This window comes from Embiotoca jacksoni, unplaced genomic scaffold (assembly GCF_022577435.1).
Source record: "Embiotoca jacksoni isolate LCO1_2020_lvr unplaced genomic scaffold, fEmbJac1.0.p SCAF_30, whole genome shotgun sequence".
In the NCBI taxonomy this organism is placed as follows: Eukaryota; Metazoa; Chordata; class Actinopteri; family Embiotocidae; genus Embiotoca; species Embiotoca jacksoni.
In genome coordinates, this window is record NW_027185382.1 from 1,573,460 (window position 1) to 1,590,077 (window position 16,618).

General features: G+C 42.5%; 1 protein-coding gene across 1 annotated transcript in view; it reads right to left on the reverse strand.

Moving 5' to 3' along the window:
• The window catches only part of LOC138206890 (prospero homeobox protein 1-like), a 33,532-nt gene that overhangs the window by 11,866 nt on the left and 5,048 nt on the right, over positions 1-16,618 (reverse strand). Inside the window, exons 4-6 of the mRNA XM_069163730.1 lie at positions 15,289-16,512; positions 10,574-10,681; positions 2,778-2,972 (exon numbers count right to left, since the gene is read on the reverse strand). Of these exons, the coding sequence (XP_069019831.1) occupies positions 2,778-2,972; positions 10,574-10,681; positions 15,289-16,512 (1,527 nt within the window). The remainder of the gene's footprint in view (positions 1-2,777; positions 2,973-10,573; positions 10,682-15,288; positions 16,513-16,618) is intronic.

Below are 16,618 nucleotides of genomic sequence, written 5' to 3' on the forward strand. Positions count from 1 at the left end.
GAAGCTGCTATAATTACTGGGGCCTGTTTACGCCAACTTTGGAAGACTACACACACACACACACACACAACGAATTACACTCACCTTTCCACAGAGATAACTATTTAAAATGCTGGCCATGTAAGTTTACCAATGACACAAGCTTTTTTCTCTCAACCTGTCAAAGCTTACAAGACTTTATTTTACCAGAAACAGTGTTGACTCAGATTAAGTTGTGTTTTAACAAGGACAACTCACAATAATGACTGCACAGTCTGATAAAGTCACAGATTATGGGGGCATCAAGATGAAAAGATGATGAGATGATGTTTGAAATAGGAAAAAGAGGAGACACAAAGTAGATGAGAAGGAGGCGGTTGAGAATTAAAAAACAACAACAACCAGGAGGAACAGAGAAGAGGAGAGGCGAGGATTGTGAAACAAGAACACAATAGGAAAGAAAGGAGAGGGCAAATATAAGAAGGATGCGAAGGAGGAGAGGAGGTGACGACGAGAACATATCGATAGAGGGCACATTGAGCAGGGAGAGGGGGAGGAAGGAGATGGAGCAAGGAAAGAGCAAAAAGAGGAGAAGTGGGCGGGAGGTGTGATGGGGGACAAACCAAGGTGGAACTCTGATGATGCTAAATTTGGCAAAAGGAGAAGACTTCTGTGTGTGTGTGTGTGTGTGTGTGTACGTCAGGAGACTTGCTGAATCGGCTGTGGTTCCAGTTTCACGCCTCTGAGTTTGACGGAGGGAGAGGAGAGGGAGGGAGAGAGGGAGAGAGAGAGAGAGAGAGAGAGAAGGAGAGAGGGAGAAGGAGAGTGAGAGAGAGAGAGAGAGAGAGAGAGAGAAGGAGAGAGGGAGAAGGAGAGTGAGAGAGAGAGAGAGAGAGAGAGAGAGAGAGAGAGAGAGAGAGAGTGTCCCTGGCCAGTAATGTTCCCTCAGGGTGGAAGAGATGAAAGGAAGGAGGCAGGCGGGAAAGGGGACAAAGTAGGGGAAGAAAATGTATACGTACCTTTGCAAACACATAACCTTTTCCTAATGTCCTTATCAGCATCTTCTACTAATTACAATTGCACATTGTAGTGCTACCAAGTGGCCCTTTTACTTCAAACCTCGACCATTTTTAACCGATTACCACCAGTATTCGTAGGGATTCTTCTACCTTTCAGTCAGCTGTTAGTTTGATCCATTACAGGTCTTCAGAGTACTACTAGTAACTACACTTGAGTGGGTAAGATTATGTTGGGTCTTGGTCGGCTCTCTCGTTCTTGCAGAGGGTCTCTCTGTGTGTTGATATGTCTATTAACTGAATGGATCCAGTCAATTTTTCCATCAGCTTTTGGAAAATCAAGTCATAAATCGCCACCAAATAGGAGTTTTGCAGATGCAGAGTTTGCAAATACACAACCATGTGCAGAAAAGTAAAAGATCCTAAATGTTCACTGTTAAATGGTTGGCCTAGCTCAGTTTTCGGTTTCAAGTGGATTTTTCTACTGCACTGGAGTGCACTGTATGAAAGGTAGAAACTCGGTTCTGATGCATTTATTCACTGAAAGTTGAATTGACCGTGTAATTGATGGTTTAAAGGTGGCGATGTACAAAACGCAGTCATGTCTCTTTTGCTCATGATCCCGGTTTGAACCTTAATCGTGACCCTCCGATCCCTAAAAATAACCCTGCTGAGGACCAGCCAAAATATACACGCATAAATTATTTGCATGTGTGTGTCCGTTTCCTGCTCATGTTTTTACATACACAGCCGTGATAAGCTACCTGACTCTTGTTATGCAAAATATGCAAAGCATTAGCTATTCATTCCTCTGAATAAGAGACTTAAAGACTGTGTGTGTGTGTGTGTGTGTGTGTGTGTGTGTGTGTGTGTGTGTGTGTGTGTGTGTGTGTGTGTGTGTGTGTCTGAGACTGTGTGTGACTGTGTGGGTGTGTTGTGTCAAACCGCACTCTTTATGCATTTCTCACTGCTTCAATATTCGTCTCCCTAAGCAAAAAAGCAAAGTGTGTGTATGTGTCAGCGATGAGGTGTGTGCTAATGGACATCTAAATGCTGCTGATGTTACGTCGGATAGTTTAAGGGCCCTCAGGTCCCCTTAGACCAATATTGGGAGAGAAAAAGTGAGGGAGAGAATGTGACTTCTGCAAATCGCTTTGACAAGGACACCCGCGCCTCGAGCGGCGTCCTCTTTCGCCTCATCGAACACACACACACAAACACACACACATACTGCGACATCCACACCTCAGCAGAATCGTGAGGTGACTGTTGCGCTCTGAACAGCTGACTTGGTAGAGGACATTTGTGTGAGTGTGTTTGAGTTGTGCTGAATTCTGTTTTGTGAACTGAGAAATTGTGGGAGTCTTAAATTTTAATTTCTGATATACTGTCCACTTTAAAATGGAAACTGGTTACCATCTTAAATATTTTGAAATAAATCCGCTTGAATCGAAGGCAAACTAAGTTTTAATCCCAAACTTCTGCAAATTCACAAAGTTTCCTCATATTCAGGAGACTGCAGTGTTTTGGCTATTTCCGTAATGTTTTGAAAGGTTTTAGGACACTTAATATAAGCATTCAATTGAAGTTAAAATATGAAAAAAAAAATTGCTTTGCAAAGGACACTTTGAAATGAAGAGTATATCTGAACTTGTTGTGTTTGGCATCGTGGAGTAGAATAGATCTTTTTCCCTCCAGACGCAGAACTGATTATTTTCTTCCTCTATATGAACCAAACTGGTAAACCCGACACCTTTGCACGCGTTTGAAAGCCCAGCTTACCTCAAAGTCATTGGCCTTGTTGTAGTGCATGTTTAGTGCCCTGAAGAGTTCGGAGTCTCGGCCCACCGTCATGTCCTCGGCAGAGGTCACGCCCTCGTTGATGGACTGCCGAGCGAACTTCTCCATCTGGATGTAGTAGAACTCCCTGAAGTTGCTGAACCACTTGATCAGCTGGGAGGTGATGCAGCGATTGAACTGCAGCGGAGAAATATAAATAATCAGCACTTCTGCATTCGCAAACTAGATGCAGAAGTTGAAAAAGTACGTCGAAAAATAATTACAGACCTTAAGTGCAAAAAAAAACAAACAGTTGAGGTTATTGAGTCATAGACGAAGCTCTTGTGTTGTTTTGTTTGTTTGTTTGAAATATATCGATGAACACCGCGATTGGATTTTGAAATTTAAGATTGTAGCTCATCCTAAAAACTGATTTTAATGTCACAGTGAGACTGTAGGTTCACTGCTGATAGTTGCTTCCTGTTTGGTGCTGTAACTCAACCTGATGTTTGCTTTGGTGCTTATTTGCATGATAGTATGTCATGAAATTTGCCTTAAACTGGGCCTCTGTGTGAGTGCTTTCTCTGGATGATGGAACATCTACGCATGAATTGACTTTATGTCCGACAGTTTACATTTAACATGCAGCTTTAAGTGGAAGAATCAGTAAAAGGCAGAAAGGGAGTTGAACATTGATAGTAAAGTAAATTTAGCTAATTGCCGTAGATGAATCAGTAAATAATTAAATATTCCCATTCATCCACCTCATTAGCCTCCAAAACGCTGCCTACACCTTGAGGCTCCTCATTGAAAAGAAAAAAAAAAAAATCTCTAGAACCCTTCCTAATCAAACAAGAGTGTCCCAGATATTAACTTATTGTTATGCCATCATGGGCTTTTTCGGTTTTGAGCCAAACCAACATTAAACAACTCTCATCAAACACTGTTCCTGCCTTGCAGGCCTCAACACTGCACTGCAGTAAGTGTCTGCCAACATGGGCACAGGTTTTTTTTTTTTAAGCTTACAGAACTTCTTTTTCCAAAGGTAACATTTAAAAAAATCTGAATAATAACTTGAGTGATATGAAACATAAGATAAAAAATAACTTCATTTAACTGTGGAAACACACAACAATATAATCATGCAGTTGCCAAATTAGAAGTTTAACATGTACTATAATAAGATTTTTTTTTTTTTTTTTTTTTTTTTTTTTTAAACAATAGAATTTCCTGCATTTACTGCATAAATGAGATGTATAGTAAAATGAAGCTGGCAGTGACAGAAATAATAAGCTCAACAGAAGATCAGTGTTTTTAGGTATGATATGATCGCTTTGTACATTGTTTAGTTAATATGTGTGGAAATGTAAGAACTAAATGGAAATTATAGATAATTCCGAAATTGAGTGAGTATACCAGACTTAGCTGAACTGAAAAGTTAAAAATATGTATTATAAGCATGCAATCACTGCAGGTTGTGAGTCGATAATTTAATAATAGTTGGTGTGACATCGATAATTTATAATTACCTGTATTTGTCATATGATATGTTTGCATGCCCTTTTAGGTTTCCATCTCCTCAGAAGAAGAAACAAAACGTGGAGAAAAAACCCCACACACAGTGACAGCCCAGTGAAAGTGTGTGTATGTGTTTGTGTGTGTGTGTGTTCGGTGAAGGGGAAAAACGGCTTTGACACGGAGATTAAGCTCGGTATTGTTACAAGACATTGTCTCACAGGAACAAGGGATGAGCGAGAGAGATAGGGGGAAAGAAAGACAGACGGGGCGAGAGAGAGATGAATGGTGCGAGGTAGCATGGAAAAAGGAATGCACAGAGAGAGAGAGAGAGACACCAGCGGGGAGGGAAAGAGATATTTTTTCAGGAGTGGTCAGAGGGGGTGACATAATGGAGCATAATTGGGGGGGGTTGTGTGTGTGTGTGTGTGTGTGTGTGTGTGTGTGTGTGTTTGTGTGTGTGTGTCTGCAGGAGAAGGAGCCGGAGTTGGTTTTACACAGCACAGTGACAGGAGGAGAAAGTGTGTGTGTGTGTGTGTGTGTGTGTGTGTGTGTGTGTGTGTGTGTGTGTGCGCGAGATGGGGGTGTGTTGACCCACAAAAGAGATGCACGAAAGGAACGTGATAACTCAGCAATTGACACACAAACACACACAAGAAGATCTGTACATCCGTAAAACAAACAGCAGCCGTCATGTCACAGACTTGTAAACAGGCCATGCACACAAAGATCAGAAATACGGCCCCGTTAATGAAAAACGTTTTATACTTTTCCCCATAAAAATGAAATGCTTTGAGCTGGTCATCTTTTGTCTTTTTTTTCTCCAAGAGGTAGATATTTCAGGAGTGACTTCAAATGTATACAGGACACAAGCACACATGCATACACCCAGTCCTGCCACCACCTGCCCTCTCACCCACCACCCACTGTCTCGTCCAGCTCATCACAATCAGCATAAACCGAAAAAACACGAGAGACAAAAGGCAGAAAGAGAATGGGGGGGGGGGGCAAAACGCTGAGTTTGAGGAATGCCATTTTCTGTTTACAACCAAAAGGGGGAAAGAGCAAGTGTCAGAGAAAGTGTCAGGGTGGCCTGACTCCCCCTCTCCTTTCCTTGATGGTGGATGTTGTCAGCCCCCCCAGGCCACATTGGAAGGGCAAACATGCACATCCTTTAAGAATCTGCCCACTTCAACCAGATTCGTCGTAGCTCGGCACATTTTTATAGAGGACAGCGTGAATGTGCACACTCCACAGAAATCTGCGAGTTGTAACACTGAAGGTTTCCTGTGGATCCTGGAGGAATAGCTGCTGTTGTAACTTTTTCAAATTATGTTTTAGGTCATTTCTGTTTTACTAGACAGTAAACGCTGCAGGACCTGCAGTTGTTTGTGTGTTCATGAAGCAATTTCAGCCATCGTGTACAACTTATTCAGTCATGCAGTATTCTGAGTTTTATAGCAGGATTGTCTTACTTTACTTTTAATGTAGCAGTGACTATAAGTCACGATTAACTTATGCTAAAGTTGCTGTTTTATAAAGTTTCCAATTACTTGTATTGATTATAAAAGCTCTGTTTTTACATTTACCATCTAAAGAGGATTTAAAGACTTACACATGGTAATTGCTGAAGTTCAGTTAAATCAGTATTGGTTGATAAGCTGTTGGCTGTTCACATCCTGACGTGGCCAAATTGGCTGCGTAACTGATTGTGGAACTAATTGACAAGACGAGTGAGCGGCGGCTTGGACACTAATTGATTCCTGCTGAGAAGGCAGCATCGAGATGTCATTTCAGCCTTACAGTCTTGAGGGCTCTCGCTGATAAATATTTCACTGATTCGTGTTCTGTGTGTGTGTGTGTGTGTGTGTGTGTGTGTGTGTGTGTGTGTGTGCGTGTGCGTGCTGGTGAGTGAGAGTGTATGTAAAAACCCCTCAGCTGGCAGGGAACTTGAGTGAGAGTTCGAAGGAGCTCCCAGCAAGCGTCTAATTAATCCTCCTCCAGTCTTAACGAGGTCTTAATTATTCTCACTGACTCTCTCAAGGCGAGACGGCAGCGACCTGGCGTCTCATGCTAACATATATGATTGTCTGGTCAGAAGGCAAGAGGCTTCACTGTGCAATTAAGATCCCGTGTGTGCTTGTGTGTGTCCGTGCTTGCTCGTCTGTGCCTAAAACAGTTGTCAGCTCAACCCACTTCCCACACAGAGCGCGGAGGCCATTGTGCGAAAGAGGCTCATCTTTAAGAACCAGTTTCCCATAGACAAAGTCCATTCAAGTCCAATTATGGGAAGCCATTCAGGGCCCTAATTCCCTTACAGTGAATCTGCCTGATCCTTCTAACACATGCTACTTATTGTTCCATGGGAGGGAGGGGGGGGGGGGGTCGTAGGAGTTATAGAGAGAGTGAGAGAAAGAAAAAGAGACACTGACCCGGATTTTTGAAATATGGTAATGATGAGGGTAATGAATGCAACGGGACAATGAAATGGGACACACATACATAGGCAGACAGCAACAGGGTGCTCTCACTCTCTCTCACTCTGTCCTCCATGCACACACACATCAGCGAAGCCTTGAAAAGAACAGCCTCACTCATCACAAACAGGATTATCCATGATTCATTTTTTTTTATTAAGCAAAGTAATATCTGCAGAGTTCCTCCCACTGACAGATATGTTGGATTAACTGGGATTATGACTCAATTATAATAATAATTTGACTACAAACCATTATTTGCATAAAATATGAATAACAAGAAACCATAATTTCTTCAAGGATGAGGCTGCAGATATAGGCTTCTTACTGTCAACAAGTGGTCCCACTAACAAGCATAGTGTGAGTAGATCTTATTCCTCTTTGCCACAGTGCTCCATTGTTGTCTAAAAACGATTAAAAACACATCAGAGATCCACACTGGTACAGAAACTGTTCATTCATTACCATGAACACACACATACTGTAGTTTAAGTTGATGCTGCCTTGCTACTGTGCTGTAAATACTCACTAAAGCATTAAATAAACCGTATGTATTTATCCATCTCCGAAAATAGACCCTGGGAAATGCAGAATCTTCTGTAACACTCCAGTTGTTTTAGGAGATTAACCTTTAATAAAACACTGTATTTGTCAGCAGTCATGTAGAGTTTTCTACTGTAAATCTTACACCACTGGGGTCGGGACGGTAGGAGCGCTGTGTATACAGTGAAGAGAGGAATCGAGTATTGGGAGACGGGCTAATAGATTGCTGTTGTTTACTATAAGAAACATACATCCTTAAGATTTGAAAGAAATCAAAAGCTCTTTTTGATCATATTTTCTGGCTTTTTCCACATTTAATAGCCATTCAAAGTGTTTGCACTCAATAATTGGCTCCCTGTTTAGCAATGTTCAGTGTTCGTGTTGTCCCGGGTTACATTTTAATTGCTTTCACACGTACGAGGGATCTCAGAAAGCGATGCATGCACGTCATTTAGCTTTACTGTTTTTAATTAGATCTAATTGATATCAGCTTTACCGTTTACTGTTCGCTCTCCAACTCCATCAGAGCTGGATGAACGTACTGTAAATGTTGTCCACGAAGACTGAAATCCTCAGTATTTTTACGTCAAAGACAAAAACAACTTGTAGATTAGAGAGAGAGAGAGCTGCCGCGTCCCGGCTCTGTGACGGTATACTTCCACGGCCCGCAGACCTCAAACAATACGTTCCAATAGAGAAATGTTTTCATTCCGATAAATCCCAGTGTTTGCGTTTGGGACTGCAGTTACAGATCGAGGCTGTAATACTGTCCATCTGCTGAGCGAAGTGGCCGACCGCGGCATCGCACCGCAAACATCTCCTAATCTAAATCCATGTTTGTTGAGATTGAAGAGATTAATTGAATATCAGTTTGAAGATAACCCCACAGATTGGAGACCAGATTAATTTTAAAAGCTAATATCAATCTCCAAAAGATAAACTCATAAACCGAGCCTCTATGCATTAACTCATTAGTTCTAATTTATTCATTTCCCAAATTAAACCCCAAAGCCAGTCTTTATTTGGCCACATAAATATTAAGCATATTACTCAGATAATTCAAATTATAGCTTAAGCTGATTATCGAATATTATCAATGTCAGCAAATAACAGTTTGAAATGGTTTTGTTTTTGTCTTCCTTTTATTCTGTGGGCTGATGAGATCCTTTAAAAGAAGTCAGTGTGCGGACGTACAGTCGCCAACAGCAGCTAATAACTCGCATAGGTCATCACTGTTCATCTCGAGATTTAGAAATTTGATATCCATATTCTTCATTCATACTTCTTTCAGGAAGAGCTTGAAGTTCAATGTCTCTGCGCTGGCATTAGGTTTTGTACAGTTTGTATGTTTTTGTTAGTATGAAGATGGTGCAATGAATACAGTATCTGTGATTTGGTGAAAAAAACAGAAATATTTTTTTTTAATGATTTTTTTTTTTTGAGAGATGAAAAAGTTTTGAAATATGTTTTTTGTCAAACTTTTGATTGATTGACAGAACTCTACTTTCCGCTCCTATTTTTTCAGTGAAAGTCAGGTCCCATTTTTATCACTTAATGGCCTCCTAGTTAATGACAAATCAGCCTCTCACTCACACGTACTGGGGGCAGGTAGGCTTAGCAACTTTGTGTTTGCCTAGCAACCTGGTGTCCCGGCGACCCTTGTTGCTATGGCAGCCAATGAGGATGTGGCTCTGCCACGAGGAAGTGGTCACCACAGATATGAGCCAAAGGGCAGCTGGTGTGTGTGTGTGTGTGTGTGTGGATGCTCATTTGAATACAGCGTCCTGAATCTGTCGAGGAGCCGTATGCTCCTTTGCAAAACACGTAGCAGCCTGTAAACACAAAACAATCAGTGTCTTTGTTTTAAAGCTGTTGTTCTGTTGTCATCCCTTTCATTTGTTTGCCCTCCCCTCCCCGCGCTCCCTCTGTCGGTTTTTTCTCAAAACCATTCAAACACGCAAACACACGCACCCGCGCACGCTTTCTATAATGTCCTTTTACTTTGGCGCTTTTTCCACATCTTAGCAATGAGCTTTTCTTAATTTATTTTACTTTCCCTGTTTTACTTTTTAAGTTCTACTTGTGCAACCTGTCATAAGTCAAATACAGTGATTATTTTCGCTGATTAAAGAAAAGTTCAGCATCTTATTTCATGGTAGTGAGAGTGTGTGTGTGTGTGTGTGTGTGTGTGTGTGTGTGTGTGTTTTGGGGGGGAGGGTCTCTTATAGTATGTGTGTGAGTGTGTGAGAGGGAAAGTGGGCATTGTCACCCCCACCCAACCCCACCCCAACCCACCCCACCCCACCCCAACCCACCCCAACCCAACCCCAGGCCGATTAAGGCCAGAAACTCTAATTATGCCACAAAGACGTGACAGACTGGAGCACCCATCTGCGCTGTAGGGTCTCCTGCACACGCACACACACACACACACACACATACAGAGTAATGGCTTATCAAAACTGAATAATATCAGTCAGAAAAATGCACAAAAGTTACAAAACAGATGCGTATGAGACGACCCAACGGTGAAAGATGGCGATGAGAGAAATAAGGACGTCGATAAAGACCCAACTGTAACCAAATCTAAAACTCATACCCGTTTACAATATTCATCTACTCCATCTGTCACTGAAAAATTACACTGATGTGATTTCATTCTAGGTATGCTATTGAATTCCCATCACTTTATGTCCACGTTCGGCTGATCGCTCGTCCTTTCAAGTCACAGTATGAGTCACTTTGTCCTGCTCTGTCCCTCCTTACAACTGTGTGCATTAACACTGATGATTACATATGGCACAATTGTAATCAAAGCTGAACTTTTTACGTCTACTTTGAAGCAGTTCATCATATAAGAAACATATCAAATAAGTGCAATTTTAGCTCATCAGTTAAACGCCAAACCAAAGATGACTTTTACCTTTCCTCACGACTTTTCTTCACTCTAAAACATTTTGTATTCATTGACTGCTTTTCAGTTCGTCGTGGGAATGAGTGTGTGCGCCTGCATAAAGTTGATCTGGTTTCAGCTCTGTCTTTCATTGTTTTAAATCTTTGCTAAATCAATTTACATGCATTATCTTGAAAAATAATTGCTTTGAATTGAGGGGGGCAATTAGAAAAAAAAAGTAAAGTCAGATGAAAAAAGACAAATGGACTTGAATTGTAAGGGCTTATTTGGAGATGAAAGGGATGAGGTTTATCAAAGATGATGAATGGGAAATAAAAGGAAGGGAGAGGGAGAGTAGGAAAAGGTCTTACCTTGACGTCAGAGAAGAACATTTTGAGCATGTTGGAGGAAGGGTAGCGGGTGTAGAAGAACATCAGCTTGGCTTTCTTCAGGTGGTTGGGAGACAAGCCCTCCTGAATCTGAGTCATAACATGTTAAGGAACCAGCAAGAAATAGATTTACCCAAACCTTTAGAGAAACACAGCGCAGTCAATCGACATTGTCATCAATTGAATTTGGACCATTGATCTGAGGAATATTTTGCAGAGATATTCTGTTGTGTTGGAGGGTACCACAACATCAACCACGGTTATTACATGTCACAAAAAAGGCCAGGATGTTTGGCCGCTTGCAACCTAAATAGACCTAAATCAGTTTATCTGGAGTATTATTAGGGTTAGAATAAACTTTTTTACATTTTTTTCAAATATTCTTCCTGTCTAAAACTTAAAATCTTCAATATGTTTTTGGTGAGCAGCTTTTATTCAGAATTGGGGTGGCATTTTGAAATTATTGCCCTCCTGCTTGTGCCGAGAAGGTTTCTGTGACTCCGGAGTGAATAGTGTCAAAGATGGAGAGATATTTTTCTTTTAAAAAAAAACTGCACACTTGCAGCATTTCAGCGAGGAGTGAAAGTCTTGTACAATTTAATACAACAGGGAATTCAGATACAATAAGTAGAAGGCAGCACATGCTGGCTTTTGATCGGATCCCACATTCATTCCAGCATCTCACCGACCCTGCAGCCCCAGTGCCTATCCCACCGTCTCAACAACCAAAATAATAATTGTAGAGGCCCTGAATTCAGGGGCGCCAAGAGTGTGTGTGTGTGTGTGTGTGTGTGACAACAGCTGTGCCCCACCACGCTGCCATTTCCCCACCACATTAACAGCACTATAATCTATCAGAGAAGATGAGGCAATCAATGGAACCCCCTGCAAGGTCAATTAGCACACAGCGAAGCACACACACACACACACACACACACACACACACACACACACACACACACACACACACACACACACACACACACACACACACACACACACACATAAAGAAAACCCCAGGGGCCCTATATGGCTGGAAAGAGGGAGCGAGTGGCATCAGCAATCGGGAAAAGAGGGAGAGAAAGGAAGTGGATAAAGTGTGAGGAAAAACAGAAGCAGAGGAGAAAGTTGAAATTTCATTTTAGCATTTTTTTTTTCCACTGAAGTTGTATTTTGCTTTTATATTAATTATCTTGTCAGAATCAAGGACCTTCAAGAGCCATTTATTGACATAAATATAGTTTGTAAAATGAAAAATCACCGTTGTCCTAAAACCTGAATGTACTGACAATTACAGCAACTTGTAAAGTAACCCGACTACATGTTACAAATTTCTATGCTGCAACAACACTGTTCTCTCGGCCTCAATAACTGAAGCTCGAGGTGAGCCGCTTTGTCATCCATCATTCATTTAGCAGCAGGTACGTCAGGTCACCGGACAACAACACCAGCACTTAGTTAACATTCATACCAACCTGTCACTATCTGTGTGTGTTTGGGTCAGATAATACTCTGTGTTCAGGCTTTCTGTGGACACACACACACACACACACACACACACACACACACACACACACACACACTAAAGCACACAAACATGACTCAGAGTAAACAGTGTGAAACAATATCATAATGAATAAAATGTAAATGATGTGTGTGTTTGTAATAGCAGCTAATAAGAGTCAGTGAATAAATAATGCAACTGGTGATGTTCTTTCTCTTCCTCTTCCTCTCCTATCGATGTGTGTTCTGTCCGTCACATCTGTGAATGTGAATGTGCCTGAGTGTGTTGTGCAGTACTCACTGTATCAGCTGTAACATGACCTTGTTACCAGGTGTGTGTGTGTGTGTGTGTGTGTGTGTGTTTGTGTGTGTGTGTCTGTGTGAATGGGGGAGGGGGTGTATTTGGAGGAGAGGGGAGGGAGGGGGGATAAATTCATAAATGAATGGAGGACATCTGCTCAGCTCTGTACAAAGGATTAAAGATACACAGACCTGAGTGTGTGTGTGTGTGTGGGTGGGGGTGGGGGTGGGGTGGGGTTCAGGTGAACTACGATCAAACTGCCAGCCTTTCTTGAAGCCTTAAAGCCACCAACAATGCAATCACCTTTCTGTCCTTGCAATGCAAACCTTACGAGGTGTGCTTCTTAAAATACAAACAGAAAAAGAGACAAGAAAAAGGAAACAAACAGAAATTGCTCACATTTTCTGTTTTGAAATAAAGATGACTTTAGATTGAAAGAGGACAAGAAACAGCAGTGTTCATGCAAAATTCAGTGTTTTTGAGAAAATAGCAGGGATGTTTGGCATGTTTTCAAACTGCAGACATAATTAACAGGAGGACATCTTTATAGTGTTAAATGATGTATAATTTAGCATAGGCTTCTATAAAATAAGTAAAACTTTTAAGTTTGTGTGGCTGGTGCATCTGAATGGCCCATGTGTGTTTTAGCAAACTTATACAATAAATGTCAGTCTTTGCAAGTCTTCGGTTATGATTTGGTTACCTGAACTGGATGGATATACACACACAAACATGAGCAGAGGTCACTTGAATAATGTAACAGCCAAATAACAATCTGTCGACTATCTTTTTAATTAATTAAGTTTAATTATCTAATGTAAAGAAGTCAGAAAATAGAAAATAAAAGCAGTTTACAATCAATCAGAGAATGTGTCAAATTGTTTTCCACTACTACTTGGTGAATGATTTAAACTTGATAATCAGAATTGTTAATACATTTTCTCCATCCACTATAACCAATAAATTGACATCATTCAGAAACAGTTTTATCTTTAGAATTTGTTCTGAAATTATTTTATAAAATGAATAAATCAAGTAAATTAATTTCCTATAAAAGTGAAAGATCGGTTGGAAAATGAAATATGACTACACAACAATTTAAGATTTTGTTTTTCTAACAAAATAAAAGAATAGTTGCAGGGTTTGAACGGTGGTCAATATCTTTGAAATACTAATGTCCAATTTCAAAGATTTCTTTTTTTTCTCTCCTAAATGAATGGGAGAGCATTTTGGAATGAAACGGCTCAGCCGGATCAAGAGACATGTCACATATTTCTTTTTTTCTAATTAAAGCAACATCTAAATTGGCTTTGAAGTTGACGCTGTGATCAAATCCTCATCGCAGCTGCAAGGAGTTTGTATTTGTCAGGTTCAAAGTCTTATTTTTCTTTTCACTTTGTTCTTCAAACGTGCGCGTTTGTGCACGCGCCTGCTTGTCTTCGTGTGTGAGTCAGGGTGTGTGCGTGTGCGTGGCAGCCCGGAGAAGCCCTCTCCATATGAAAGGTTAGGAACGAAAAGATAAACAGCTACCTGCAAACACCTGTCTACATGCACGCGCCATTAAAGGGTGTGTGTGTGTGAGGCAAAATACACACAGCTGCCGAGCAACTGAGAGCAAAGGCCAGCAAATGAAAGTCAGTTAGTTTGTTCCAAAACGAGATGCTAAAATTATGAGAAGGAAACCGACTCGTGCATTGTAGATATTAAACTTCTCTGTATGTGTTTCAACAACCCTGAAACGCACACATTTAGAGAGCTGTCATCAATGAGGCCAAACATTCACCTCTTCCTCTCCCGTCCTCTTTGAAATATGATTAGCTTTGAGCTCCTATGTACAAGGTCTTATCCCCCCCCCCCCCACACACACAAAGTGAAATATGATTTGCTTTGAGCGTTTATGTACAAAGTCTTTGTGATGAAAGAGAACCTAACAGCACAAGAGTGTCTCAGACAGTGGGAACAGAGTGTGTGTGTGTGTGTGTGTGTGTGTGTGTGTGTGTGTGTGTGTGTGTGTGTGTGTGTGTGTGTGTTGAAGAGGGAGCTCACTCGCCTTTCTCAGCACCTTTAAACACCACAACCTGCTGTATAGACTTAAAAGAGCTTGAGAGAGCAGCGTGCGACCTGTTTAATCTTCCCCCTCTTGCAAGACCCGGCGCACCCGTTTCATCTTCCCACCTCACCGAGGAAACAAGAGGCTTAGATCAGGAACCAATTAATGCAGATTAATTGATATTAAAGACTTTGGGTGACTATTGCTGCCGCCTCTTCCTGCTGTTGCTGCCTCTAAGATGTCTCAGTCTTTGTATTAAAACTGTGACTCTAGTGGGGAAATAAAATCTTGCCGTTTTAAAATCTTATGTGCATGAAGAAAAAAGTTAAAAGATATTCTTCACGCTGACAATAATGTTCTTTGCTGCATATTATTTAATGTATTAAAGGTAAAACATAATAATATATTATACAAATTAGAGAGACGTGCATTGATAATGTCTGTCAAACCGCCAGTTAAACTCTTCTCACCATTGTCCCAATTTATTTTTGTTTTCTAACCACCCGTCAGGCACTCCACTTCCTTTGTGCACTGCAGTGTGGGACTAAAGTGTCCATCAACCACACACTTGGAAATTGGAGTGTGGATGATAAAAGCTTTGAGTTGGCAGATCTTGTCAGGTTTAATGCACTGGATACTCAAAACCAATTTAGGATTAGTATCTCGTACAGACCTGATACGCACCTCTAATCTTAACTCATCGACTCAAACTTAAACCCAAAACTACAAACGTTATGTTGCTGATGACTATAGTTCTGAAGTTTTTTAAGCATTTGTAAATACAAGAATAGATGCACACTCACTCAGACACACAGATATAAAATCTCACAGCGACAAGGATACGGTGCTGCCTGAGTAGGGCGATATGTCGGCCATGTCCTGCAGATCCCCACACTCAGACTTGATGAGTGACAGCGACAGACCCTCTGGTCCGTGTTGGCTTGGGGAGTTCTGCCTGTGGTGATGGTGACCCAAATGACCCCCTCCGAGGGATGCCATTTTGGTTCTGAGGCTGACAGTTTCCCGGGTTATGTCCATGGAATCGGGGGAGGACCGATGGTGGTCCTTAGGCCCCGGAGGGTAGCCGGCCCCGCCCCCGTGTGACCCCAGGGGGCTCTGGAAGGGGTAACCCATAAGGGGAAGAGGGAACGGGTGGCGAAACGATGGAGGGCTGAACCCCAGTGAAGCTGTGAGGGGAGAGGGGTGGAGGGAAGGGTGGTGAGGAGGAGGAGGAGGAGGAAGAGAGGGGTTGGTGTTCTCTCCTCCACCTCCTAGACCGCTCTTGCGCACCACCAGTGGCAGTGCCTCTGTTTGGTCATTGGACGTCGGCACACCGCTCAGCCTGCTGCTCAAACCTCCGAATGAATCCAGCGGGCTCGGAACGATGACGTCCCCGAAGCAATGCAGCCTCTGGTTGGAGGAGTGGTAGTTTGGGGTCGGACTGCCGTCTCCGTTCAGACTGAGGGCCAAGGTGCCACCACCGAAGCGTGAGTCTGGTGTCAGGGGGGGCAGGGGGCCGAAAGGGGGAGGACAGGAGGAGGACGAGTTGGAGGAAGATGAGGGTGCGGCTGGTGTGCTGCTGTGGCAGCCATGATGGTGACTGACGGCCTGCTTGGGCGAGGAGAAGCCCTTGACGACAGTGTCGACAACCTGTGACACGGCACAGTTCAGCTCCTGCTTCAGAGTCTCTGCTAACTGCCTTCCTCCTCCCCCTCCTCCTGCACCTCCTCTCCTCTTCATCACCCTTTCTCTGTTCCTCTCCTCCTCCCTGCTGTCCACATCCTCCTCCATCTCTCCGTCTATCAAGGCCTGTTCTCGAAGGAGGGCTCGGGCCCGGTCCAAGAACAGACCCGGGTCCAGCTCGGAGAGGTCGTCGTGGCTGTGCCGCCCTCTGTCTCTGTGCCTCTCCTCCAGGCCGTCGGAGCGGATGCTGTCCTCTGACAAGTTGCCATCCTCCTCTCTTTCCCCACCTCGGTCGGCCTCTCCGCTCTCGCCGTTTTCTTCCTCTTCCTCTGTCTCCGAGTCGTAGATCTGGTAGAACTTCTCCTGAAGTTGACGCAGCTGTTTCTGAACAAAGAAGAGAGAATGTTAAAGAAGACCTTTTCTGAACCTGAAGGTCTCCCGTTCCCTTAAATATACTTTAAATATCAGGGGAAATTATGAAGGAGAATGA